This window comes from Scyliorhinus canicula, chromosome 12 (assembly GCF_902713615.1).
Source record: "Scyliorhinus canicula chromosome 12, sScyCan1.1, whole genome shotgun sequence".
NCBI classification, from domain to species: Eukaryota; Metazoa; Chordata; class Chondrichthyes; order Carcharhiniformes; family Scyliorhinidae; genus Scyliorhinus; species Scyliorhinus canicula.
In genome coordinates this window covers 133428751-133456518 of record NC_052157.1, presented here as the reverse complement: position 1 = coordinate 133456518, position 27768 = coordinate 133428751, and the positions used below count along the sequence as shown (strand labels likewise).

The 27768-nt window shown below is 45.5% G+C and overlaps 1 protein-coding gene across 2 annotated transcripts in view; it reads left to right on the top strand.

Moving 5' to 3' along the window:
- Positions 1-27536, top strand: part of aifm4 (apoptosis inducing factor mitochondria associated 4) — a 62110-nt gene extending 34574 nt beyond the window's left edge. For both annotated transcript variants that reach the window (XM_038814199.1, XM_038814200.1), the window contains exons 15-19: positions 4751-4868; positions 6954-7052; positions 23719-23794; positions 23903-24007; positions 26138-27536. In XM_038814199.1, coding sequence (XP_038670127.1) covers positions 4751-4868; positions 6954-7052; positions 23719-23794; positions 23903-24007; positions 26138-26171 — 432 coding nt within the window. In that variant the 3' untranslated portion in view covers positions 26172-27536. The remainder of the gene's footprint in view (positions 1-4750; positions 4869-6953; positions 7053-23718; positions 23795-23902; positions 24008-26137) is intronic.
- The last annotated feature ends 232 nt before the right edge of the window (positions 27537-27768 follow it).

The following is a 27768-nucleotide window of genomic DNA, read 5'->3' as shown; positions in this document are numbered from 1 at the left end:
CTCTACATGTTCCAGATGTTGAGGGTCATTGCTAACTCACTGCAGAGCATGGCCCAGTCACTGAGGAGCATCGGTCAGGGCATCAACACCGTTGTGCACAGTGGAGACCTCACTCCAGCTACCTCTCCATCCCATGGAGTCTCAGGGCTCTAGGGGCATCATTGGGGAGGAAGACAGGTTGGAGGTCAATCAGGGAGCCTGCACCAAGGACATTATGGTGGTCTCCAGTTCTTTTGAATCCCCTTTGCCTCCTGACACCAGCGCATCTCCAGTGCAGCGTGCAGAACAGGGTGGTACAGCGACATCAGTGACGCTGGTAAGTCGGGCAGGGCTCCAGATCCTGCAGAGGATGTCTGCAAAGGCCACAGGGCACAAAAGGCAGCAAACCTTCCTCACAGCAAGTTATCATCATTCTTCTGCCTTTTTATGGTGACGCTGACGGTGCCAACACAAGCCCATCACCCTGAATGATGTAACATAGACCCCTGAAGGGGGAAACAGGGTAGTTGCGGGGGGGGGGGGGGGTGAGGGAAAGGAGGGGGTGAGGGATGAGAGAGGGGGGCATAGTGAAGGAACTGGAGGGAGGGCGCGGGGTTGAGCTGACAGTCACAGCCTTGTAGTAGGAGAATCTGGAGACTCTGAGCACCTCCCTGGCCTTCCTTGCAAGCCGGACCCTTGCCGCTGCCTGTCCTCCATCTTCTGGTTTCTCATTGGGCTCGCCCTCCAGCCCCTCCTGGACCTCCTCGGATGAGTGGTCCGGGCATTTTGTGCAAGCCGATGCACAGGTTCAATGACCGCACGGGTGGTAGGGTGAGCCTTATAATAGTCTCCATCTCAGTCTCCGGCCTCCGCACTGGAGTCATCTGCCATGATCTCAGCGGGTAACCCTTGTCCACCATGAGTCATCATCTCCCCCCCCCCCCCCCCCCCCCCCCCAAGGGAAGTGCAGAGCAGAGTGGTGAACGCTGATTCTCTGGATAGGTAAGAGTGAAGGGAGAAAGCAGATTAGGTCGGAATTCTTCAATCAAGATCATTGCCACGCGTAAACATTGAACTAAGTTTGAGCTGTCATTTTGGAAGGTCCATTGATATTATGCCATGATGGATCTGATTGAAAAATGTAAAAGAAGGTCTGGTAGGAAATACCAGATGTAGCTGCGCAAGCCTGGCATGAGGGGAGAATTAGAATTATGAGGGTAATGAGATTTTTGAATTTGATTTGTATGTTTTGAGGCAAAAAGAGCAAAGGCTGTTGTTCTTGGGGGAGACCTGATAGAGGTTCTCAAAATCATTAAGGTGTCGGGACAGAGTAGATAGGGAGGAACTTTTCCGACTGACGAAGGATAAGCGAGCTAGGGGAACCGTATTTGATGGTTTCTTTTATATTTAGTTTATGTGATGTCGGCTTTGCTGGTTGGGCCAACGTTTACTGCCCAGCCGTAATTGCCCTGGAGAAGGTGGGGGTGTTGAGCAGCCTTTTGAGCCGCCACAGTCCATGTGTTGTAGGAACACCCACAGTGCCATTAGGGAGGGAGTGCCAGGATTTTAACCCAGTGAGTGAAGGAATTGCAATATAGTTCCAAGTCAAGATGGTGTGTAATTTGAACAGGAACCTGCAGGTGGTGGTGTTCCCATGTATTTGCTGCCCTTGTACTTTTTGTAGGTTTTGAGGTCATGAGTTTGGAAAGTGTCGAAGGAGCATTGGTGAGTTGCTGCCGTGCATCTTGTAGATGGTACACACTGTTGCTGCTGTGTGTGTTGGTGGAGGGAGTGAATGTTTCTGGAAGGGATAGCAATTAGTGGGCTGTTTTCTTCTGGATGGAGTCGAGGTTCTTGAGTGTTGGAGCTGCACTCGTCCAGGAATATTCTATTCTATTGCACTCCTAACTCGTGCCTTGTGAGTGATGGACAGACTTTGGGGAGTTACCCTCCATGGAATTTCCAGCCTCTGACCTGCACTTGTAGCCATTGTATGTATGTGACTGGTCCAGTTCAGTTTTTGATCAATGGTAAACACCAGGATGTTGATAGCGGGGGATTCAGCGATTGTAATCATGAGGCAATGGTTAGATTATCTCTTGTTGAAGATGGTCCTTGCCTGACACTTGTGTGCCATGGATGTTATTTACCATTAGTCTGCCCAAGACTGAATATTGTCCAGGCTTGCTGCATATCCCAGGTTCGACTCCCGGCTTGGGTCGCTGTCTCTGAAGAGTCTGCACGTTCTCCCCTTGTCTGCATGGATTTCCTCCTGAGTGCTCCGGTTTCCTCCCACAGTTGCCCTTAGTGTCAACAAGTTTGGTGGGGTTATTGGGTTACGGGAATAGGATGGAGGTGTGGGCGTAGGTAGGGTGCTCTTTCCAAGGGCCGGTGGAGACTTGATGGGCCGAATGGCCTCTTTCACTGTAAATTCTATGATCTATATGGACACTGATTACTTCAGTATCTGAGGAGTTATGAATGGTACTGAACATTTTGCAATCATCCGTAAACATCACACTTCTGATGGAGTAAAGATCATTGATGAAACAACTGAAGGTGGTTGGGCCTTGGACACTACCTGAGGAACTCCTGCAGTGATGTCCTGGAGCTGAGATGATTGACTTCCAACAATCACAACCTTTGTGTTTGGTATGACTCCAATCAGTTGAGTGTTTTTCCCCTGATTCCCGTTGACTCCAGTTTTGCTAGGGTGTCTTGATGCCACACTCGATCAGATACTGCCTTGATGTCAAAGGCAATCACTCTCGCCTCGCTTCTTTTAAGCATTTTGTCCATATTTGGACCAAGGCTGTAATGAGGTCAGGAGCTGACATGCCCTGGTGGAACCCAAACTGAGCATCAATGAGTAAGCATCACTTGATAGCACGGTCGACAACCCCTTCTATCACGATTGTATTGATGAATGTAGACAGATAGGGTAGTAATTGACCTGGTTGGATTTGCCCTGTTTTGTTTACAGGACATACCTGGCAATTTTCCACATTGCCGGGTAGGTGCCAATGTTGTAGTTGTACTGGAACAGCTTGACAAGGGACATGGCAAGTTCTGGAGCACAAGTCTTTGGTACTATTGATAGAATATTGTCGGGGCCTATAGTCTTTGCGGTATCCAGTGCCTTCAGCTGTTTCTGGATATCACATGAAGTGAATTGAATTGGCTGAAGCCGGGCTCCGTGGACCGAGATTTGTCCTGCGGCATCAGGGGTGGCAGTGCCAGAAACGAGACCCCCCTCCTTCCACATGAAATGCCCAACCTTTAGGTTGATAGGTGAACCGTTCCCCTTTGGCAACTGATATTTCCCTTCCAGGTCTGCAAACTTGCCTCCAACAAATAAATCCCTAAATTATTCTATCCCCATCTGCTGCCACCCCAGAACCTCGCATCCAACCCTACAAGGGAAAACCTATGATTGTCATAAATCAGCGTCCACAAGGATAATCCTTCCATTCTAAAATGCTGCCGGCACTGGTTCCACATCCTCAACGCTGATACCATCATCGGGCTTGTGGAGTATCTGGCAGGTGGGAAATAGTGCTCCCAAACTGGTCTTGGGCAGGAGGCCTCCTCCATCCATCCCCATAGTGACCCCTCCTCCAGGGACCATTTCCTTACCATTGCGATGTTTGGTGTGCGATAATAGTTTTGCAATTTCGGCAAAACTTAACACCCCCCCCCCGATTCCGCTCCAAGAAAACCTCCAAGGCCAAGGAGCCTCACCCGCTCACACAAACCTCAATATTTATCCCATTAACCTTCCCAACAAAGAACTTGGTCACAAAGATCGGAGGTCCTGAAACACAAACAAAAACTTCAGAAACACTGTCGCCTTTACCTTCTGGACTCGAACAGCGACCGACAGTGGCAGCACGTCCCACCATTTAAATCCGCCTTCATTCCCTCCATCAACTGAGCCAAATTCAACTTGTGCAGCTGGGCCCAACTCCCAAGGTAACAAAAACCCGCCCCTATCAGCCGAAGCAGCATCCTCCCCAAACTCCTCCCCTGTCCCCGGCCATTGGGAATGTCACTTTTCCCCATGTTCAACTTGTAACCCGAAAAGAGACCAAAATCCCCACGATCCTGTCCTCCTTTCACCCACCCCCAAATACCATATGCCAGCAGCTCAATCGTCAGGGCAAAGAGCAGCAGGGAGAGTGAACACCCCTGCCTCGTCCCCTGGGCAATCTGAGCATTCTGAAAATATTCTGAGCTGACCTTGTTAGTTCGAACACTTGACTTGCCCGTGTTGTAGCTGTACTGGAACAGCTTGACGAGGGGCATGCCAAGTTCTGGAGCACATGTCTTTAGTACTATTGCTAGAATAATGTTAGGGTTCAAATCCCACCACGGCAGATGGTGCATAAAAATCTGGAATTTAAAGTCTAATGGTGACCACGAAACAATTGTCAATTTGTCATGAAACCCATCTGCTTCACTAATGTCCTTTTTAGAGAAGGAAATCTGCTGTATTAACCTGTTCTGACCTACATGTGACTGCCCCAGTTCCATATCAATGTGAATGACTCTTAAGTGCCCCCTTGAGGGCAATTAGGAATGGTCTATTAATGCTGGCATCGCATCACATGATAGATTTTTTAAAAATTACAAAAAGGCCAGTTATGCTGGAACAGAAATTGAACCATCTTGAATATTATTATAGAATATTGTGGCAGATTGAATCTAACTCTAATTTGAACTGTACCAGGAAAGTGATTATTCTCTCTTTTTTTTTGGTTCTTTGTTTCAGTTCATGCAGACCAGTGTTGCTAAAGTATTTGCAGCTGGGGATGTTACTTCATTTCCACTTCCATTGCACAAGAACCAGAGTGTTAATATTGGTCACTGGCAACTCGCGCATAGGCAAGGTAATGAGATGGTCATTTGAGAAATGTTATTTTACAAATTGCAGTGGGAAATGAAGTTTTTCCTATTTCTTCCACTATTTTTCTAGCACAGAGGTTTGGTTAATTTTCACGTTTTGGAGAATGTTGTAGGCCCTATTGGCTAGGAAATCGGCTCACTCTGTCGGCTGCAAACTAAAATGTGTTTGTCCTTCTCAATGCAGTTTATTGACAAGCCCATCCCGTGCAAACCAAATTCAGCGTTAGTTGACATTGTCATTTGGAGAGTTCACATGGGTAACTGGTGTAGAATATGAGATGGCACCTTGTTTAATTTGGAATTTACAGTGCAGAAAGGAGGCCATTCGGCCCATTGAGTCTGCACCGGCTCTTGGAAAGAGCACCCTACCCAAGGTCCACACCTTCACCCTATCCCCATAACCCAGTAACCCCACCCAACACTAAGGGCAGTTTTGGACACTAAGGGACATTTATCATGGCCAATCCACCTAACCTGCACATCTTTGTGACTGTGGGAGGAAACCGGAGCACCCAGAGGAAATCCACGCACACACGGGGAGGATGTGCAGACTCCGCACAGAGTGACCCAAGCCGGAATCAAACCTGGGACCCTAGAGCTGTGAAGCGATTGTGCTATCCACAATGCTACCGTGCTGCCATTTAAGCAAATTGTTAGAGGAGCATCGCTAACCTTGAGCTGCTTATAATGATGCTGGTTATCAAAAGTAGTGAAGTGCTTCATTCAGCAACATTACATCCTTGTGCTGAATATTTGAAAAGAAAATCCAAACTTTTGAATGCTAGGGTTAGGTGGAACGCTGATTGCAGATCCCGTTAATGATAGTTGGGCAGAGGCCAAGGTGCCACACAAATCAGCAACGTTACCCTTCCCCATCAGGTGGATCCATTGTAATAGGTGTCTACAAAGCTGGCTGTGGACTCGAACAAATATGACTATTCCCATTATGTGACATGTATACAACTTTCTTTGCACTCATTGAACAAAAGGGCAGGGAAGATAGTATTACTTTGCTCCAAACCATTATGTTTAACGTTGAAAACCATCACTTGGTTTTGAATATATTTTTCTGTGGAAGGCGGGTGTGGCCTCCACAGTTGATGTTTGATCCTTGGGAAAATGTTACTGAGACTAATCACAAAGCCAAAACTACTTATGCAATTTAAGGACATAGGAATGACAAAAAACAGGCAAGCAACGTTGTGGTTTTAAAATTTGTATCCTTGTTTTCAAATCTCTCCTTGGTCTAACCCTATCTCTGTAATCACCTAGGGCGGCACGGTGGTGCAGCGGTTAGCATTGCTGCCTCGCGGCATTGAGGACCTGGGTTCGATTCTGAGCCTGGGTCACTGTCCGTGTGGCGTTAGCACATTCTCCCCATGTTTGCATGGGTTTCGCTCCCACAACCCAAAGATATGCAGGGTAGGTGGATTGGCCTAGCTAAATTGCCCCTTAATTGGAACAATTTTAATACTGTATTAGTAATAAGGTTTGTTTGAATATACTATATCCCTATTTCTTCGCACAACCACTCCTGCAGCGAAGTAGTCTTTCTTCAGAGTCTTACAAAATTAAAACAAAATAGTTGTCCTGTCCAGTGTGCGAGCAGCTCTTGGGGCCTGGTCTGGGATCGTAAGAAATTCCTGGTGAAAGCCTCTTGAGCATCACTAACTGCAGCCTCGGCCTCTCGTGATACTGCGAGCCATGGAGGTTGGCCAGCAGTCTTCGGGGCCCTTGACGACGTGGGAGGGCCAACGCTGGCCAGTTAGCTACATGATTGGACTTGGACTGGGCCTCCCAGACAGAGCTATGCCAGGCTCCCACTGGTTCCCCAACTGACGGGGCGGTGGGGGGGGGGGGGGGGGGGGGGGGGGGGGGTCCTCTGTTGCTGAATCTAAACTCCATCCAGTATCTCTTTATGTGGTTCAGTGTTCTATTTTATATTATAGTGCTCTTGTGAATTGCCTTGGAATGGTTTGCTATGTTTAAAGGTGCCTTAAAGTTGTTATATAGGTGTCATTGTGCATGTGGACAAGTAAATGGTTTAAGACCTGTTTCTTTTTTTTAAGGTCATGTTGCTGCAATGAACATGCAAAGGAAAAAGATTGGCATTCGTACCGTGCCATTCTTCTGGACATTCTTTTACGGAAAGAGCCTTCGATATGCAGGTAATGGTAACTTGATGGGGGAAACACCATTCTTGGGGAAACAACCAAAATAAATGTGGTCACTCCCTACTGCCTACAATATAATCTGTAATAACGCAGTGCACCAAGAGCATGCTCAGCTACCATTTCAATAATTCTCTTTTACCCATTCCCACTCCTGACATATCACTGATCTAATTTTCATATCTGAAAATAAATTGTCCCACTACCAATTGCGGTCTCCAATTACACAAGTAGGATTTGGGGTACACCTGTGAGCACAGCTGCTGTGGATTAAACAAGTTGTTGAAGTTTGGCTTTCAACCAGATCATAACCTGCCAACCTTGAACCTGCCTTGATGGAGATATAATCTGCCTGTGAGAGAATCCTACATGTAATGGATCTACATAAATGCAACACTTTTTCTTTCTTTTCTCTCTATCTCCAGGTTTTTTAAGAAGGTAAATATTTAGAGAGAGGTGGCACCATGACAGTGGTTAGCACTGCATTCTGATAGCGGAGGGGACCCGGGTTCAATTCCTGCCTTGGCTGATTGTCTGTGTGGAGTTTGAGCGTTCTCCCCGTGTCTGCGTGGGTTTCCTCCAGGTGCTTCGGTTTCCTCCCACAGTCCAAAGAAAGTGCAGGTTAGATGGATTGGCCATGCTAAATTGCCCCTTAATGACTAGGAATATGCAGGTTAGGTGAGGTTATGGAGATAGGGAAGGGGAGTGGGGGTGGGGGGGATGCTTTTTTTTAGAGGATCGGTGCAAACCCAATGGGCTGAATGACCTCCTTCTGCACCATAGAGATTCTTCGATTCTGATGTATGTGATATTTTCATTATCTAAATATTTCTGAAGAGCGACATGGGCCAGGGACACCGGGACTGAATCACGTTAGTTCTGCGACCCCGAAAGCGGCGTCTGTCCTGGAGTGATTCAATAATAATCTTTATTCGTGTCACAAGTAGGCTTACATTAACACTGCAATGGAGTTACTGTGAAAATCCCCTAGTCGCCACACTCTGGTGCCTGTTCGGGTACACTAAGGGAGAATTTAGAATGACCATTTCCCCTAACAAGTACGTCTTTCGGGACTTGAGGACGTTCCAATAGGCAAACACTAGTAATACATGGAACTAGTGCAATTCCAATTAACGCTAACGTGTGATTTGTTGGGATTGGCACGCGAGAGCCTGACGAGCTGCAGCTGCACAAAGCACGCCACTCTCCACATATTTCATTCCAGCCAGAAAATGGCACCCCGAAGAGCAACCCCACAGATGCATTGGAAGAAGACCCTGTGCCCCAGCATGGGAAGGAGGATACTACCCGCAGACATCAACTGGGCCTGCGTGCAGGTGGCAGAGGCCCTGAGCTTTGTGGGCCCCAATGCCAGGACCAAGCAGCAGTGCCTGAAGCTGCATGACCTCAGCCAGGGTGACTCACCACCACTGCACCCGAGCACCACCCTTTTCCTGCACGCACATAGTGACCCCCCCCATCCCAAGAGGGCGATTGAATCCCACCCACCAGCAGTCCGCATGGACCACACCCTGCATCACATGCCGACACCCATACCGCTCAACATGGCTGGGTGCCCTGCACACATACAGGCCACCAGCCGTGGATCCCCTGTGCTGTCCACTTCCAAGTGTGGCTCACTGTGCATTGTCCATGCCCGCCCCCCCCCCCCCCCCCCCCCCCCCCCCCCCCCAGAGGAAGGTGGCTCACAACCGCAGGGAGTCTAAGAAGACCGTAGGGGGCCGACCGCACCTGCGGCCCTTCACTGACACAGAGCTGGAGGCATTGGGCCTAGTTGGTGGGGTCAGAGAGCGGGCAGTCACCAAGGCGGAGGTCGGCATCAGGAATCAAAGTGAGCCTGCAGTGAATAGTGATGGCCCTATGGGACATGTGGCCTGGCACTAATTGATGTGGCACGATCCTTGAGCAATGTGACATGGACCCTGAGTGACGTGGCCCAATTCCTGTCCCCGTGCTCCATGGCTGGGAGCATGGAGACCCTGGTCGAGACGAGAGTGGACCTCCAAGGATTAGCAGTGCCAGGTGGGGGCGGAGCACCTCCGTCCCAGGGAGTAGCCCGGGGCCATCGAGAACCCTGAGGGAGGGGGAGTTGATGGGGTCCATGCCGGTGACTCCTGCAGGGGAGGTGCCGGTGTGATGATAGGTAGCCTATCATCTATATATAATGAGTAGATCATCATCAACTGTATGTTTATTATAAGTTTTATATATTTTACTGTTGTAGTTCTCGCATCCAAACAGTAGGTGGGGTGAGTATGCAGGCATGTGACCCGGACACACCATGTGTTCCAGGACAAGGGCCGGGATTCTCCCCTACCCGGCGGGGCGGGGGCTCCCGGCGGGATGGAGTGGCGTGAACCACTCCAGCCTCGGGCCGCCCCAAAGGTGCCTAGCCCCCTTGAGGGGCTAGGCCTGCGCCGGAGTGGTTGGCGCCCCGCCAGCCGGCGGGAAAGGCCTTTGGCATCACGCCAGCCGGGGCCAAAGGGACTTCGCCGGACGGTGGAAGTCTGCGCATGAGCCGGAGCGCCAGTGGCTGCTAACGTCATCCCCGTGCATGCGCTGGGGAGGGGGTCACTTCCGCATCGGCCATCCTGAATGCTATGGCCAACGCAGAAGGAAGTCCCCCCCCCCCCCCCCCCAAAGGATCCCGGAGCCTGCCAGTCCCGCCGGTAAGGTAGGTGGTTTGATTTCCGCCGGTGGGACCAGAATGACAGCAGCGGGACTTCGGCCCATCGCGGGCTGAAGAATCGCCCCGGGGGGGGGGGCGCCGCCGACGGGCGCGGTGCGATTCCCGTCCCCACCGAATCTAAGTGCCAGAGACTTCGGGAGACAGTGGGTGTGGGATTCACGCCGGTCCCTGGCGATTCTCCGACCCGGCAGGGGGTCGGAGAATCCCGCCCAAGGTGTTAGTAAAGAGTTGATACCAGTTGCATATTAGAGTAGCTCTGTAGTATCTTGGTATAAGTTAGCGTGAGACCATTATTTCCAACTGTATTAATTGTAGACATAGTAATCCTTAGAGTAGTGTTAGTAATAAATAGTTTTGTTGCAACAAAAGTCTAATGTTCACATCAAGATTCAACATCACCATAATCAAAAAACATTATAGCCAGGACACCACAGTACCTCTGAGTCCTGTCCCATTCGCCCCCCCCCCCCCCCCCCAACCTGTCCCTGGCACATCCGATAGGCAGCAAGCAGACCAGGGTGGCACCATGCCACCTGGTGTACCTGGACGACTGCTGGGCCCGCCCAGGCCTGGTCGCTCCAGAGGGCAGCTGCCAAAGGGGAGCAAGGTCATAGGGCACGAATTGCAGAAGGCTGCCTTCACACCTGGGGACCCACCTAGATGGAGTGTTAGGGCCCATAAGGAAGTTGGACATCAGCTAAGTTGGCACAGGTTGATGCACTATCAATTGTACTAAAGGCTCGGATTGGTACAACAGAGCCTTTTATTACAGTCAGATGTGTGGCCTCCGACTGCAGCTGGTAGAATGGCTGATCAGGAGAAGTCATGCATATTTATACGGCTCCTTGTGGGCGGAGCTAGCCGGCAGGGGCTACCTGCAAACCTGTAATATAGGTACTACTGTACATCCCCTAATACCGGCACACACACAGTTACACAGTGGATCACCACACAGGTGAAACACATACTTTAGCCTTAAGGCCTAGGGCACATTAGCTGTGCATTAACAGTAAATACCTCAACAATGTTCCGAACTGCCTCGCTGCTGTATCGGAAGGGTGCGGTCCGTGGGATAGGATGGGCTGGGCTGGGTGTTTAAGGTAGGCACAGGCCAGGTCCCCAGGGCAGTTGGTGGCCACAGGGCACTGGGTTAGATATGTGGGGGCACTTTGTGGTAGGACCTACATGGTGCTTGACCCACCACTGCATGCTGTCCAGGTACCCAACCCCATGCATATCTCCGCCACCCCAGGGGTCCAATGGGACCATATGATGGTACGGCCAGCATGCATGCAGGAATCACCCAGGTGGATGGTGGAATGTGCTACTGTGAGCAGGAGTCAGACTTGTCAAATAATGCAGAGCCCCAGAGTTCATTGCGGAGTGGGTCTTCATGATCCTCCGTCCCATGGACCAGACCCGCTGATACTTTCAACCCAGGGCCAGTACCTCTAGTGAAGCAGGTAGCAGCTACGGAGAGGGATGCAGGGGGGGGTTGTACGGGACGGGATGTTCATAATCTCACTGGCCAGGCCTCCTGGTCGGCGAATATGGTGGCGATTAGGGTGTCCTGTTCATGGCGGCCGTGGCGCGCACATTGCGTGGCCTCCTGTGCCTACCTAGGTCACATGTCCTGGCTATCCTCCTCACTATGATGTGGGAGATTCTATTGGGGCTAGACTGGAGGGCTCCTCCAGATGGTCCAGGCGCCTGAACCGCATCTTCAGGATGCCGATGCACCGATCAATCATGCTGCTGGTTGCTTCATTGGCGTCATTGTAGTGGTTATCACTGTTGGTCTGAGGCATCCGCGTTGGCATCATCAGCCATGACCGCAGCAGATAACTCCTGTTGTTCAGGAGCCAATCCCTCAGCCGGGGTGCACTTGTCGGCATAACTCGCAAGAAATGACCAAAATGTAATGGGACAACAATTTATACTGCATGGGAATCACATGCTGATTGGTCGGCTTTAGGACTCTGTTTGCTCTTCCCACATTAGTTGCCCTGGTGGTCGAACTGATCCCCAAGCACAAGGTAAACTAGATTTGATTCTGAAGTGCATTTACACCCCATCTAACATATTAACTAATGTGAGTCTGTGGACTGGTCATGAAAGTTTAGCATTGATGCAAAGCAGGAGTTGTTGTTTACCTTGTGAAACCTGTACCTTGTTCAGCCGAAGATAATACTTGATGGCCCAAGTGATCTAACAATCTGAATTCTGATCAAATAAGTAGTTATGTTGCTGGTTCTGGTTGAGTTGAAGTGCAGGTGTTTAAAGGACTGAAGATTTTGGCTTCCCTCCAGCTCTTACACTTAACTACAATGCTACCTGTGAGGGGAAAATGCAGAAGATAAACAGGTTATTGGAATGGGCAACAGGTAGCGGGTGTAGTTCAATGCTGAGGAATATAAAGTAGCATCTCTGGGTAGGATCTTGCGGAAACAGTATATACCTTAATGCAGTGTTTTTCAAACTTTTTTTTCCGGGTCCCATTTTTGCCAACCTTCGGGACCCACCCTGGCCGACCTTTATGACCCAAACCGGCCGACCTTTGCGACCCACGCCGGCAATCTGCGCTTGCGCACCGATGAGCGGGCACGCATGCGCAGTGCAGCCGCATTTTGTTTAATACGGTCGCGGCCTTTTTGAAGGCCGCTCGCAGCCGGCATTGTTAAAAGCCAGCTGCTGCCCGTGAATTTGCACAGTCTGGAGCGCCACAAAGGACAGCTCCGTGACCCTCCCAACACCCGCCTGTGACTCACTCGCGGGTCGCGTCCCCAACTTTGAAAATGCCTGTCTTAATGTAAAGACTCTTGTGTTGCATTAGTGTTTTGAAAAGTGCCGTGTCATACATTATTGTTTGCTTGAGGATTTTGTGCCAGCAGATGGGAGTCTGCAAGCAGAAGCAGGGAGTATGACGAAGCTGCTTTAATGAAAGGAGTCATGTGCTCATGGACTTTTAAATTCTGATCAGCCTCATGTCTCTGGCTGTTTCAAGTCCTATGAACCTCACACTGATGACGCGGGTACTGCAAAATATGTCGGAATAAAACTTTGGGCTGTTTTCCTATACTCTCTGCAGAGAAAACAGCATTTGGGTTCAGTCAGTATTTTAAGCTACAGATTTTGAGAAACACTCTTTTTTTTTCCTTGAAAACACAAGCTCAGATCAAAAAAGTGGGAAAGCTTTTAAGAGATGTTTCATCGCTATTGTCGTTTTGCGTAGTCTGTGAAATCAACGACTGCACAAGGGACTTTCAACAAACGGGAGATTTATTAACTAAATAAACAATAGCAAATCTACCACCTTTTGGCAGCACATCCAGAGCCATTATCTGTATTCCCACATTGGCAACAGTGACTAAGACACGTTGTAGATTTGGCAGCTTTTTCCATCATGGAGAATGGAAGGAAAATGGCCGTTTCCACTATAGTGGTGAAGAGGCAGAAGTTTGTGATATAATTGCATCTGAGAAAAATGACTGACTATCATCTTGAGACACAAGGAAATAAGCAAATGTGAAAATTGAACAATACTGTGCGTGCGCTTGAGGCAACTGTAACTTTGGAAAATTGTCAGAAGGGAAATCTAAACACAAAAATAATTGACGGTTGTCTCTCCAGTCAACGACATCAAAAAGCATTTGAGAAAGACTGAAAGCTGTCAGACCTGTTGGAGTTAGTAAGGTTATTGTTGCTTCCAGAATCTTGAGTTACTCCACCTGAGGCTGCCAAAAATCTCACTCCCTTGTTCAACTCCTGTGAACACTGTTCATTCTTCATGTGCCAAGCAATGACTTGCAAAGCAACAACTGCAGTCTCTCAAACCGCATTCCAACTTGTCCAGACAGTATTTCCACTGTGTGGAGGTGCTTACTCACTCCAATAGTGTCTGACTACTGATAACTGCAAAGTCTGCGAAAAATCTGACCACTTGGTTCGTGAGTGCCACTTGCCAGCAAAGTCAACTGCTGAGGTGACTAGCCAAAGTAGAGGTAGATTTTTTTTTTTTCCAATTCATCTATGAAATGAGGGCATGACTGGCTGGGCCAGCATTTATTGCCCATCCCTAATTGCCCTTGAACTGATAGGCTTTGCTGGGCCATTGTGGTTAAGAGTCAACCACATTGCTGTGGATCTGGAGTCACGTAGGCCAGACCAAGAAGGGATGATTGAAGGACATGAAGTGAACCAGGTTGGTTTTATTACAATTGACACTGTTTTCATGGTCAACAAATTTTGCCAGCTTTCGTGTGGGATTTGAATCAGGGTCACAAGAGCATTAACCTGGGTCTCTGGATGACTAGTCCAGTTGCTTCCTCTGAAGGTACTTTTTTCCCCTCTTCAGGCACTGCAAGCCTGACACATGGGACACTGATTGGCTGCTCAGACATTGATGCTTGGATTGTGGGGATAGGGTTGAGATGTGGGCTTGGGCAGGGTATTCTTTCCAAGGGCTGGTGCAGACTTGATGGGCCAAATGGCCGCCTTCTGAATTGTAAAGTCTATGATCCTATAGATACAGGAGCATCTGCCAGTGTCATGAGAGACAAAACATTCAAGAAACTTCAGACTGACCCATTTTCTTCAAGCCAGGAAATATAAAAAATATTCCCTACACTCCTAGTGACAAGCCATCACAAATCCTCAGGACCTTTTGAAATGGCAATCTCATTCAAAAGCACCAGAACAAATGCTGTATTTTATGTCCTATCTGGGAAATGTGACACGCATTTTCCACACAGTGGCAGACCTACACATGATTCCTGTCACATACGCAACTCCTACGCATACAACAACGTCCTTGAATTGTTTGCTAACTGCTTCACTGGTATTAACAAGCTGAGAGGCGGTACATGCAAGTTGTGCATGGGGCCGAATGGGCCCCCTTCTGCATTGTAGGTGTTCTGGGAAAATCACCTATGGTCACACTTAAAGTGAACTCCAGACACGCCTACAATGCCTTGGAGAATGTGACTTCATCTTGATCAAAGACAAGTGCTTGTTCAATGAAGCCGAGCAAATTCTTCAATCATGTGTTGAGCAGTGAAGGAGTACCACCTCATCCATGGAAATTTGAAGCGATTGCAAATGTTGTGGACGGTACAAACATGCAAGAAGTCAAAAGTTTGCTGGGGCTCATCACGTACTGTAGTTGATTCATTCAGTGTCTGCCCCCCCCACACAACGATCTGACAAGAGACCAGCAAGTGGGAATGAACTGCATCACTCAAACATCAGTTCAAACAAAAGATGTAAGCAAGTTGTTCAAATACCTATTTGACCCTGAGAAAACCACTCCGCTAAATCAGGCAAGCTCAATCCAGCAGATTACCTTTCATGACAGCTGTTGCCAACATTAACTCCTACTAGTTGTGAGATAAAGGTAACCGAATAATATCTTAACTATGCAAGTCTAGCTGGCATCAAAGGAGCAACCACAACCAGATAAGGGGTTACAGCTATTTTATGACAGCAATCTTGAATCTAGAAAGACATGATCGAGAGAGCATCTACAAATGAAATCTCACACACTACAAGGTCTTCAAAATGTTTGAAATCAGCTCACCATTGCAACCACATCTGCTCTTGTCTTGTGCAACAAATGCAGTGTCGTTCCACCAGCATTTGAGGGAATGGGTTGTCAATACAGCGCATGAAAGGTCACCAAGGAATTGTCAGAACCGGTTCCCGGGAATTGACAGCACCATATCAATCATGTCAAGCAACCACCATGTCAAATCCTCATGATCCTCTCCAGATATCTGAACTACCTCCAGAATTTGGATTTGTCATGTGAGAGTCCCTTTAAAAAAAGTGTGTTTTATCAAATGGCTTCAGTGATGTCATTGTGTGGGTGGGAGCTGGATTGTGATTCTGCTTTTTACTTTCGTTTTGAGCCGGAAGCTCTTTTTGGCTCTGTGTTTTAGTTTCACTTTCAGTTGGAGAGCTGAATTCAAACCAAGCAGATGCATACTGGTCTCTTTCTGTGTATGTTAAACAAGGTGTTTAGATCACTTGATAATTTAAAAGTGATAACTGTTCTCTGTAGAGAAACTGTCTTTGTTAAAAAGTGTTTTTGGCTTATGGATGTTGTTAGGAAAGTTACTAAGGTTTATCTATAGAGTACTGTATCTTTTTGGGGGGTTATCAGTGTTGGTAGTTAGTAAGATGTTTCCTGTGCGTTTATAAAATGTTAACTGGATTCATAGAATAAACATTGTTTTGTTTTAAAAATACTTTAGACCTCTGTTGCATCACACCTGTAAAGTGGGCACTTGTGCTCCCCATAACCAAAATCTATTAAAAGTTGTGTGTCAGGTGAACTCCATGATATACTTTGGTGTTCTCTAAACCCTGGCCCATAACAGATTGATGTTAGCATAACGAACACAGCACATGGGGATAGTTACTTCAACAAAAGCCGTTATCACAAAGCTTGACCGGGGACTAGATTCTCCGCCCCGCCGCACCACATTTCTGCCTAGACCGGCTGGCGGGATTCTCCATTACACCGGGCGGTCAATGGGGTTTCCCGTCAGGAAAAACGGAGCATCCCAACGGCGGAGAATCCCGCCCCAGATCTTTGCTTTGCTTGTAATTCCTTAAATCCCATTCAACAGCGATTTTGTTCAGTAAATTTCCAACCATCAACCAGATAATGGAGAATTTGAGAGATTTATGCATACTTTTTGTGGGTGGGGTGGGGAGAGAAATGGGTTGTGGAGCTACAAATCAGAACCAGTCATGGAATCCAGCGCTGTATTGCTTTCTTCACAATTACAGAGCAACAATTCACTCAACTGCTGGAAAGTCTCCTGTCTGTCCCACCTCTTCATGGCTACGCTTGCACCCGGGTGCCATTGGAAGGGGAGTGTGCGTTGTTCGCTGTTGCGCTTGAGGCCTTCAGTGACCGGTGTGCTTAGCAGGAGCTGCAGTGCACCATCAGCCCCAGAAATTACTTTTTCATTTAATTTGGTTTCCATTGAAGAATCTGTTTTAAGTTACAGTTCCCTTTAAGGGCTGTTAACTTATTTGTTAATTTGTTTAAATAGAGACAGTTCCTGAAACCAGGTTGTGTTAGGTGATGTATGCTTGTAATATTTCACTTAGTAGATAAATAGAAAGCTGAGTAAAGATTGTTATCTGCACAATCGTTCACCAACTGTAGTTCTAGAATCCTTCAGTTCAATCAATATAAATATTTGTGCAAATTATGCAATGTTGTCTATGTCAATGCACAGTTTTGATCTCCATATTTAAGGAAGGATGTATTCCATCAAAGATGATCCAGAGAAAGTTCACTAGGTTGCGTTCAGGAAAGAGCGTAGATTGCGTTCAGGAAACGGCGTGTTCACTATGGTGAGAGGCTGTGTAAACTGAGCCGATGTTCTCCAGACTTTGGAAGAATGAGAGGCAATCTCATTGTAACATGCAAGATTCTGAAGGGACTTGATAGTAGACACACAAGTTGTTTCCCTGGGTTGAGGAATCCAGAACAATCCGGGATAAGGCAATGATAATTTAGGGCTTGAATGAGGAGAAATTTCTTCACCTCCTAGATTTTTTGTGAATCTCTGGAATTGTCTAGCCATCAAGGGCTGCTGCAGTGTTGAACATATTTACAGCTGAGATAGGTAGACATTTGGCCACGGAATCTGGAGGGGGTGGGGGGGGGGGGGGATATAGGGAGGAAACGTACAGGTGGGGTTCAGGAGATTAGCTATGATCATATATTTTTTTTTAATAAGTTTAGATTACCCAATTATTTTTTCCAATTAAGGGGCAATTTAGCGTGGCCAATCCACCTACTCTGCACATTTTTGGGTTGTGGGGGTGAAACCCACGCAGACACAAGGAGAATGTGCAAACTCCACACGGACAGTGACCCAGAACCGGGATCGAACCTGGGACCTCAGCGCCGTGAGGCGGTTGTGCTAGCCACTAGGCCACCGTGCTGCCCTAGCTATGATCATATTGAATAGTGGAGCAGACCAATGGGTGACATGCGGTGGGTCTAAGTCGGTTTCTATTTCTTATCTTTGGCTTCTCTAGCTCATCTTTCCTGATTTGAACGGAATAATCTCCCTGCAGTCTGATGTTTCAATCCATTTAGTGGCCTGTCTTTACTTTTGTTGTTGGTTTTGTTTCAAAAACCTGCCATTCACCCTTGTTAGATAAAGATCAAAAGATTTTCCAACACCATAATGAGAGTTGTCTTTCTGAATCAGCAGTCCAGCTTAAAAAAAGTGCCAAATGTTTAATCTATGAGAGAACAACTTCCTCATTTTAGTCATGTACAGGATGTGGATGTCACAGGCAAGTCCAGCATTGAAGGTGTTGATGAGCCGCCACCTTGAACTTCTGCAGTCCATGTGGTGAAGGTACTCGTGTTAACATATCAAGCATACATGAATCCAGGTGTCTGTTTCGTATTGTTGCCCTTTCTCAACCACAGTGTGTTTTAACCTGTAGGCGGTGGGCAACTGACTGAGACTCTGTTTATAAAACAGAACAATATTTATTCACACGCACACAATTGTTATGGTTATTCAATCACACACTCCCAATCATAGGTTACACTATACACCAATAGTTCCAAGATCTTAACTTAACTTGGCAGTGACTGACAAGTGCTGGGCAGATGCAGGCCTGTTATCTGTAATTCCAGTCCTGTAGTCTGTTAGTTGATTATCGATCTGGTTCTCTTCTGGCTCTGTCTTCCTTCTGTTGGTAGCGTGGATGGTCTCCTTCGTCAGCCGGTGGAAGTCACCGTTGTTAGTTACTGATGCTCAAGAGAAAGAATGGATCTGTGCAGTAAATTTTATGCTGTTTGAATTTCGTGACTCCTGGTGGGCGGTGCCTGGATCATTTGTCAATCAATTGATCGACCAAGCCCAAACAGGGGCTGCCACATCAATTTTGTGGTGGGCACTCAGTGGCCATGCCTGAAGGTGTTGAAAACATGTACGCCTTCCAAATATGGAAGTTAGGTGCCACTTGTCTGGTAAACAAGTGTGATTAACAGGACAGTTCTATTGATCCTGGGGTGGCCTGGAGATGGCCTTTTGCTTATGTTAATCTGCATCAGCCTGTGAAATCGTTTGATGCCTGCAAAGTCTTTTGCTGCAACTTTGATGAGCTCTGCAGCCTGCTTGTCCATACCCTTGACCACTTTTCCCAGCATCCCTTGCTGGACACCATTTTAGGTGGCCACAGTATATATATATTTTTTAAGTACTCCATATAAAAACCCAATTTAAAGCAATTTATTTTTTCCAATTCCTATCTGTAAAACAAAAGCCCAGTTTCCAGAAACATGAAGAGGCATTGAATATAAAATCAAGGAGTTGATATTGAATTTAGTTGCAGGCTGTGCAAGCATTTACTGCCCATCCTAATTGCCCTGGGGGGGGAGGGGGAAAGAGTCACATGGAGACCAGGTGAGGACAGCAAATCCTCTTCCCTGAAGGACATTAGTGAACCAGATGGGTTTTACGACAATCAACGTGGTCATCATTAGATTTAATTCCAGATTTTTAAAAAATTGAATTCAAATTTCGCCACCTGCAGTGGCGGGATCCCCAGAGCATTACTCTGGGTCTCTGGTTTACTAATCCAGTGACAATAACACTACGCCATGGCCTCCCTTGTGTGCAGTATTGATTTAATCCCCTACTGTAATATTCTGTGCAGTTTAGACCTCTATGATAGCAAATGTATTGGAGGCATAGGAAGATACAGAGCTGAATATTCATTCTCTAGTCCAAACACAGAGTTTGGAGGGATAATCTTATTTTTAATATATTTAGAGTACCCAATTCATTTTTTCCCGATTTTAAGGGGCAATTGAACGTGACCAATCCACCTACCCTGCACATCTTTGGGTTGTGGGGGCAAAACCCACGCAAACACTGGGAGAATGTGCAAACTCCACATGGAGAGTGACCCAGAGCCAGGATCGAACCTGGGATCTCGGTGCTGTGAGGCAGCAGGGCTAACCACTGCGCCACCATGCTGCCCTTGGAGAGATAATCTGAGACTTAATCCAAGTTGTGTTTTTCTTTTTTAAAACATTAAAACCAAAAATAGCTCTCAAGCTCACATACTTTCACCTCTCCGTACACTCCATCAATGAAAACTCATGCCCCATTCACCCCTCAGCCCCTTATCGTCTCCATGCCAAATAACATCCTTCTACCCAGCCCCATTGTCCCTCATACTCACCATGCCAACTAATGACCATCCCACTGATCCCCATGACCCTCTTCCCACCATCTTTTGCCCTTACACTCTTCATAGCAACTCACCCAGCAGCCACCATGGATAGACATCAGGACCGGCACTCTTGAGGGAAGCCAGAGTCCAGGACTCTGCTGAGCCCCCGGCTGAGGACGTGCCCCTGGGGCCGGTCGTCCCAGAGCTGCTGGAGCTACAAAGGCAGAGTTGCAAGCATCAAGAAGGGACGACTGCATCGCTCCTCAGACTGCAAGGCCGACTGGGGGATACCATTGCCTTCTCTCTGAGGTGATGGTACTGTCACTCCCAACGCCATAAGGACACCACTGCGAGGGTGACATCCGCAGCGAAGACCTTGGCACAGGATGTGCACTCCATTGGTCGTCTCATGACCTCCATGGCTGAGGACCTGAGCTCCATGGTGCAGGGTTTCACCTCATGAGTGTCTGCACCAGAGGACGGCGGGGCTTCTGGGTCTTGCTCCAGCTGCCCCATCGATCCCATCAAGGAGACCCTGGGCACCCAAGCGCAAGAGGAGTAGCAGGAGCGCAGCACAGGGCCTACCACCCTGGGGTTGTCCAGCCCATAAGACAGCCTCTCCCTGTGAGTGACGCACCTCCTAGCCATGCACACCAAGGAGTGCAGCCCTGGAACACGTATGCTGCCTGAACGTAGGCCAGGACCTTTAAGGTCCAGCTCCCCTACCCCAGCGGACCCTCACCAAAGTCACCCGAGGCATCAGGGAGTGAAAGGCTGCAGGCCACCTCAAACTCTGAGTGCATCCTGGGGGTATACCTAGACGTAGCGGGAAAGATAGGAAGAGTAAGAAACTATAGGCAGCTGGTGGGCATAGGTGAACCTAGGTACCAGTTGAAATATGTCACCATTGTAACATAACTCTTACATTAAACATAACTTTGATCACACATACAGATCCTCCACCTTATCATTTCATGGCGCCAGGCTCCGTAAACCCATGTGCACAGTGGGTGCTTCATCCTCGTGGAGTTTGAGGATGGCAGTACCATGACTCTCCCACCTCCCACAGTGACAACACATTAAAGACACGCAGCTGCTGGCATGGGTCCCCAGCCCCAATCCCTCATCCATGAAAGGTTAAACCCCTACCCAGCCACCGCTAACACTAATGCACAGGCCTCTCGTGCCTGACAGTATTCTGTACTGAGTGATGAAAATGTCAAGGACTTAAAATTGAGAGCCTCTCCACCAAGAAAAACACTAGTGCCCCTGAACGAGGAGGAGGCAGTAGCAGCTGAGATTTTTCATTCATTTGGTGTCTCTGGGCTTGACCGTATATATTCACCTGCCCCCACTTACTTTCCAGCTGGCTATCTCCGTGGCATTTTTCTCGTTACGGCAACAGTGAAATGCCTGGAAAATCGGAAAACGCCATTCTGCTGGCGCGAATTGGAAAACTCTCTATTCTCCCCGAATTTCCCACCCACATTGTCCTGAGAAAGGCTGACATGGGCCCAAAATCGCCACCATGTCTCTTTTTAAGACGTATGAAGAGATTCTGTGCAGGAAGGGACATGAGGAAAGTCTTTTGAGATGACTAGTTTCTGATGCAAGTGCAAATTTTGAATTGAACTCTGGGTAAGTCGTGCTATGACCCGGTGTCATCTTTAATGCTACATAAATATATACAGAAATAAACGTTTCCATGATGACTGCCTAATCTTTCTGTTGTCCTCAACTCGTATAAGTTAATTGTTGGACAATTTCTTGTATTTAAGATACGTTTAAAGTGGTGTGCATATGTTGCTTTATAAGGATGGTGTTAAGAAGCGTTGCTGAGTTTTTGTATCTGGAAAACGTGAAATTTGCTTTGAGGGACGCGAGTGAGGGGTTCCACAAGTCATGGGGTTTTTTTGTGCTACATTTCAAGGAGCTGGTTACTGTCAGCAGTTAACGGGGAGCTGTGGGGGTGCAAAGTGGGATGTTTGGTTGAGGTTATTGGGGGGGTAGGGATGGGAGTTGGTATTGTTTTTTTTCTTTGCTATGTTGGGTGTTTAAAATATCAAAAACTTGAATAAAAATATTTTCAAAAACAAAAAAGAGTTGCTATTTACTATTTCTGCAGTGTAATTATAAATCTTGTAAATGAAAATCGATTACCAATTTATGTCTGAACGATATGATCTTACAGGATGCCTTTTGGAGTGGACAGGCCTCTATGTTGGGTAGGCAGTACAACCTGTGGAGTAAAATATGGTGAAAGGGGGGTCACTGCTCTCCTAGTGGCACAACACTTCCTTTCACAACATGGGCAATAAAGACAGATTTCACCAATGCCTGAGGCTGAGCATCAAAACCACAGGGAAGGGTCTGCCTCCTGACTTGTACTGATCCAAGAACATCCAGCAGCAAGGCATAAAGATTGCCTCAAGCTTAGGGAAGAGAAAAAAAATGGTCAGAGTTTCTGCCTCCAGCTGTTACTCGGCAGCTAGCGCCACTGCAATAATGCTTTTGTCAGAGCCCGCCCACGAAAATAAATGACCGGTTGTGAAGTGATTTTACGTTGCATTGTTTTAACTAAGTAGTCCTGTGCATAATTTTAGTCGCCAAGGATTACTGTGACATTGGTCCAACAGAACCACTGCAGCATAATTTGTCACTCGAGGACTGGTTTTGTATTGTCAGTATTCTGTGCCTTGAGGCCCAGCTGATAAGATATTGTGATGGATAATGTGCAACATGAATAAAGAATTTGTTTAGACACCAGTGCATACACTTCAGAAAGTAATTCATCAGCTGATGAGTACTCTGGGGCATTTTGAGGACCTGAAGCATAAAGGGAAACCCCTCCTTTCTAATTAGATTACATCAGCAAAATACATGTCACTAATTCATCGCTATCCCTTTCTCTCCTCAAATACTTTCCTCCCACAATTTTTTTAAAATGTAGTTTTAGTGAAAGCGTTTCGAAGATATTTCTGACAGCTTGTTGCAGTCTTTTCAACATTTTCCTCAGCATTTATTTGTGTGTGGACGTTCAATACCATTTCGCACAGCAGTATTGACTTACTTAGTTTGGAGTCCGCTGTCATACATGTGTTTTAATCTTGTTTTCAGTACTAAGTTCTGGTCACCTGAGCTTGATGTGCAAATGCCATCTTTAAAAATTTGGCTGTGTACTCAATAATTTGCTAACTTTTATTTATGAAAACGAAACAAATATGGGCCCTATTACTTTTTTTTCTTGGCTATTTCTCTCTTTGTTGATTTGCCCACCAGCTGCCCCAAAGCTCCTCCATATGCGCACACACTCTGATTAAAGCGATCACAGCATGAAAGCCTGTGTCACCCTAAAGTGCTTATTTAATGGCAAGGTTTTTAAATTTCCAATGATAACTGTACTCCTATTCCAAGTTTGAATAATGTGTTAGATTTCAGGAACTTGTTAAAAGATTCTGTTCGTGATACAAAACGATTAGGGATCCCTCTTTTTATGGTGGGGGAAGGGCAGGGGAGTGTGACTAGCTAAGATTTCTCACAGGACCAGCATGGACTTGATGGTATGAATGGCCTTTCTGTGTTGTAACCATTCTACAATTATGTGTTATCTGTTAAATCCACTTGGCGGAGACTGTGTTTCCAGTCAGTGCACACAAAATGTGATGGTCTTGCTGAATTTCCAAGTTATTTAAAGTTTTCTTTAAAAGTTTACATTTGATAATTTGGCAGGATATGGCGCAGGTTATGAAGAAGTCATCATACACGGCACCATTAATGAACTGAAGTTTGTGGCATTTTACATCAAGTAAGCCTTTAGTGTGAACATTTTTAGAAGAATAAAAACAATGATTCTAAATTGTTCTGCTGAAATTAGAAATTTTTCTAGCTGTAATATTCTGTATTTTATTTTCAGAGAGGATAAGGTTGTTGCAGTTGCCAGTTTGAACTATGACCCTGTGGTTGCCCAGGTGGCCGAAGTTCTGGCCTTGGGAAAGACCATATCGAAGAGTGAAGCTGAGTAAGTCACTTTAAAAAATAACCTTTGTTTAATGTGAGACTTTTGTCTTATTCATGAGAAATTATTCCTGAATTTAACAAAACCAAGGGCCACAACCTTCTTGTCTTTGACTATTAAAAACTTAATGCAGGCCACAATTCTCTAAAATTAAAATATAAAGCTACTGCAGAGGTTCACTGTCAAATACTTGCAGTTGCTTATCATTATTAGAATTTTGGCACGCAATTTGGATGTTAAAATGTTGTCATAGTTGGTAATAAATCTGCTCTTTGAACTTCATAGCCCAAGGATGCATTAAAATGGATGAAGACAACTTGCACACTAACATGCTTTTTGCTTCTTGGGTTTAAAGTGTGGTTTTACAAATGTTTTCTCTCACTCTCTCTCCTAATTCCACCTGCCCTATTATGCTTTTAAATTTTGCTGTTAAAATTCTATTCATCCTATGCTTGCAGATGCAGCAATATACAGCATGACTTGCCTCCCTGCTCAAATACCAAATGTACAATAAATCTAGCCCAGGGACAATTTGGGGTGCATATTTATCTTGTGTATATTTTCAATCAGGAAAATAAAGATGTTTTTTTTATATGAAAATGATTTTGTTCGGAACAAACTAAATTCACTTTTTTTAATACTTTAGTTTCCATCTCGATTTATTTTTAAATCTTCAAATATTTTTCACTTAATATCTGCATCTCCACAGTCAAAATGAACACACACTATGATCTGGATTTTCCGGCACGAGCAGGGGCGAATCCAGCATCGGGCAGAAATCAGGATTGCCGTGGGGACTGATCCCATTCTGATGATCCGGGCCCCCGCTGGCGTCGGATCGAGGTTCAAACCCTGCGCCAGCGGGAAGATGCAATAGGGTGACTGTGACCCATTTGCATTCTATTAAAGATGTAAAAAATACTTAACTATTTTCTATCCACTCCCGATTGCCTTTAATCTGCGGAAGTGGTTAATTTTGTGCTACAACCATGTTATATAATTTCAAAAAAAAACTAGGATTAGAGTAAATCTAAATTGTTGGTTTTTGAGCTATGGATGGGATATTCCGGCCTCCCTTGCGCCAGGTTTTTCGGGGGCCGATCACCATTGGCCGGGGGGTTCCTGATCCTAGTTGGTCAATGGCAAGCTCTTTCTGCCACTGGAAAACACACCTGCGGCAGTGGAAAATCTCAGCCCATGTTTTGAAAAAGTTTACTAACATTTAAGCTGGTAAAATATCTTGTAAAATGGTATTAATATTTTGCTGCACACTCATAGTGAAATGCTACCTTTGTGATAAATGGAAATGAGAAATCTGGAATTGTCTGCTTAGATGTTTTCTTAGAATTCAATGCTTGATCAAGATTTTAATGAAAGTGAATTCACCAATCCCATGCCTCGGGCAGGAGATGATACGAGACAGGGATTCAGTCAATCAGTACTACCATATTCTCACCCGATCTCCAATTTATCCTTTCTTTCAATCACAGCACTCCTGTGACTTTGCACAATGGGAGTGTTAAACCTTAAATATGCACGCAATTTTAGGATTATTTGTTGTGGGCACAAGAAAAGTATTGATCTTAAAAAAAAATAAATAAAAAAATAGACCAATCAACATTATTTTGATACATGTTAATGCAACTGTGCATTTAATTAATTTTGTTAACTAATTCCATCTCCTGTGACATGAACTCTTTGCCTGTGTTGCGCTCTGCCTTAACTTTCTGCAGCACTTGTATTACATAATGGCCGCTACATTAAAGAGATACCCTGTGACACACTTTGCTCTTGGGCATATGGGTATGGTTGGGAAAAGCACATTGTGGAAAACCAGGCAGCGAAGCGATGGTCGGTCTCCAACATGGGAGCCCACATGTTTCTCCACTGAATGAATAGGGTGAAGACCATTTTTCATAAAGGGCATGCACCCCTCCAGCTCAATTTAATTAACTGCTCTTTCCCTATTTGAAGTTCCTATGTCTAAGCACAAGAGGAGGGAAATCTTTCTCCCCTCGTTTTAAACCTCTCGGTACGATTCTTGTTCCAAGTGCTGTTTTGTTTGTTGTCCTGATTATATGCAGTACAAGGTGTATTTGACTATGTATTTACCCATCTTTTTTTTTAAAACAGGGATGAAGATAGGCCATGGCTTAAAAACATCTGATATGCTTATTTGTGCTTCAAGTGAACTTCTTTTAGAATCCTAAGGGAGTCTTGCAACACTTGATTGACTTTCCTGTCATATTTCATTATTTTGAATAATTGTCATATATTCATCTGCAGAATGCAAGAAATAATTTCTATGATCTGAGAATCCAAAAAAGTTGGCATTGTCCAAAATTTAATTTTTACTCTGAAGAATAAACAAAAATATTTAGAAATACCATTAAAAATCCAATAAATAGCATTTTTAAAGGTAAACTTTTTGTTCTGACATCTACTTTTTTTTTCTGTAATTGGCCATTAAATAATTGGTGGGAATTTGAATATATAACTAATCAGCATGACTGGTGACGAACACATCATAATCAAATATTCCAATGAAGTGAGCATGATTTGGTGGGTAAAGCATTGGTGGAAAAGATACGTTTCAACTTGCAGTTTAAGTCACATGTAAAATTATACATTCAAGGCTTGAGTGCTCTTTTTGAAAAAAAGAAATATGTACTGATCTGGTCCTCTGTTAATCCCTCCTCCACATGTTATTTTTGGCATTTATTTTTGTTTCATTCAAAAACTTTGTGCCAATAACATGATGGAAAGAATTGCTGAAAATCTGAAATAAAATCAGAAGATGGTGGCAATGTACTTTGCTAGCAGCTCCAAAGGAAGACTTGTACTTATCAAAGATTTTCTGTTTATCGTATCCTTTGTGCAATGATTCTTTTCATTATTTTGTTGCATTCAAGCCAAGAAAGACCAAACTTGAACATGTTCAGTGACTTAGTCTATTGGATGAACCTTATGTGCATTTTTAGGGAGTTGTTCCATTTTTTCCTCTTTAATGTATTTGTTGAAAGTAGCATCCGTTTGAGATACAAATCCCGTACCGAAATTCGGAGCAGTGCTTGTCACATTGCTCAAACGTCTATCTTTGGACGTTCACAATGAAAAAGGGAAATCGGCGCCAATTCCAAAACCAGCAAGTTTGTCTACAAGAGAGATTGATATCCTGAGAACTTTTCTGCCTCTCTCCAGCAAAGATACGCTGGATATGTGATGCAGGGATTCACTTTTGGATAGCTTGCTCTGACTGATGCAAAATAATTTCATCTCTGTCCATGTTATATTATAACAAAGGTTGTCACAAGTTTCTTTTTCAAGCAAAACATATAAAGCTTCTAAATAGTTCACATTGTATTTAAATGTGTTTTTTCATACACATTAATAACAAAATCCTATAATTTCAGGTGAAAGAAACAATTTGTGCTGATTGATTTAAATTTTTGTGTTGAATCATCTTGTTCACTGTAAAATCATTTGATGTCTCACTTTCGTAACTTCAATAAATATAATCATAAATGCAAAATTATCTCTTTTTTTGTAAACTTAAATCTGAAACTATTTGTATTTCCCAATGTTAATACTTTTTTATTTGGCTCAACTTTACCCCTTGCCTGAGGTGTGGTGATCCTCGGGTTAAATCACCACCAGTCAGCTCTCCCCCTCAAAAGGGGAAAGCAGCCTATGGTCATCTGGGACTATGGTGACTTTACCATCACCGTACCTTTACTTTTTATTTGGTTATTTAGTTGAGGGCC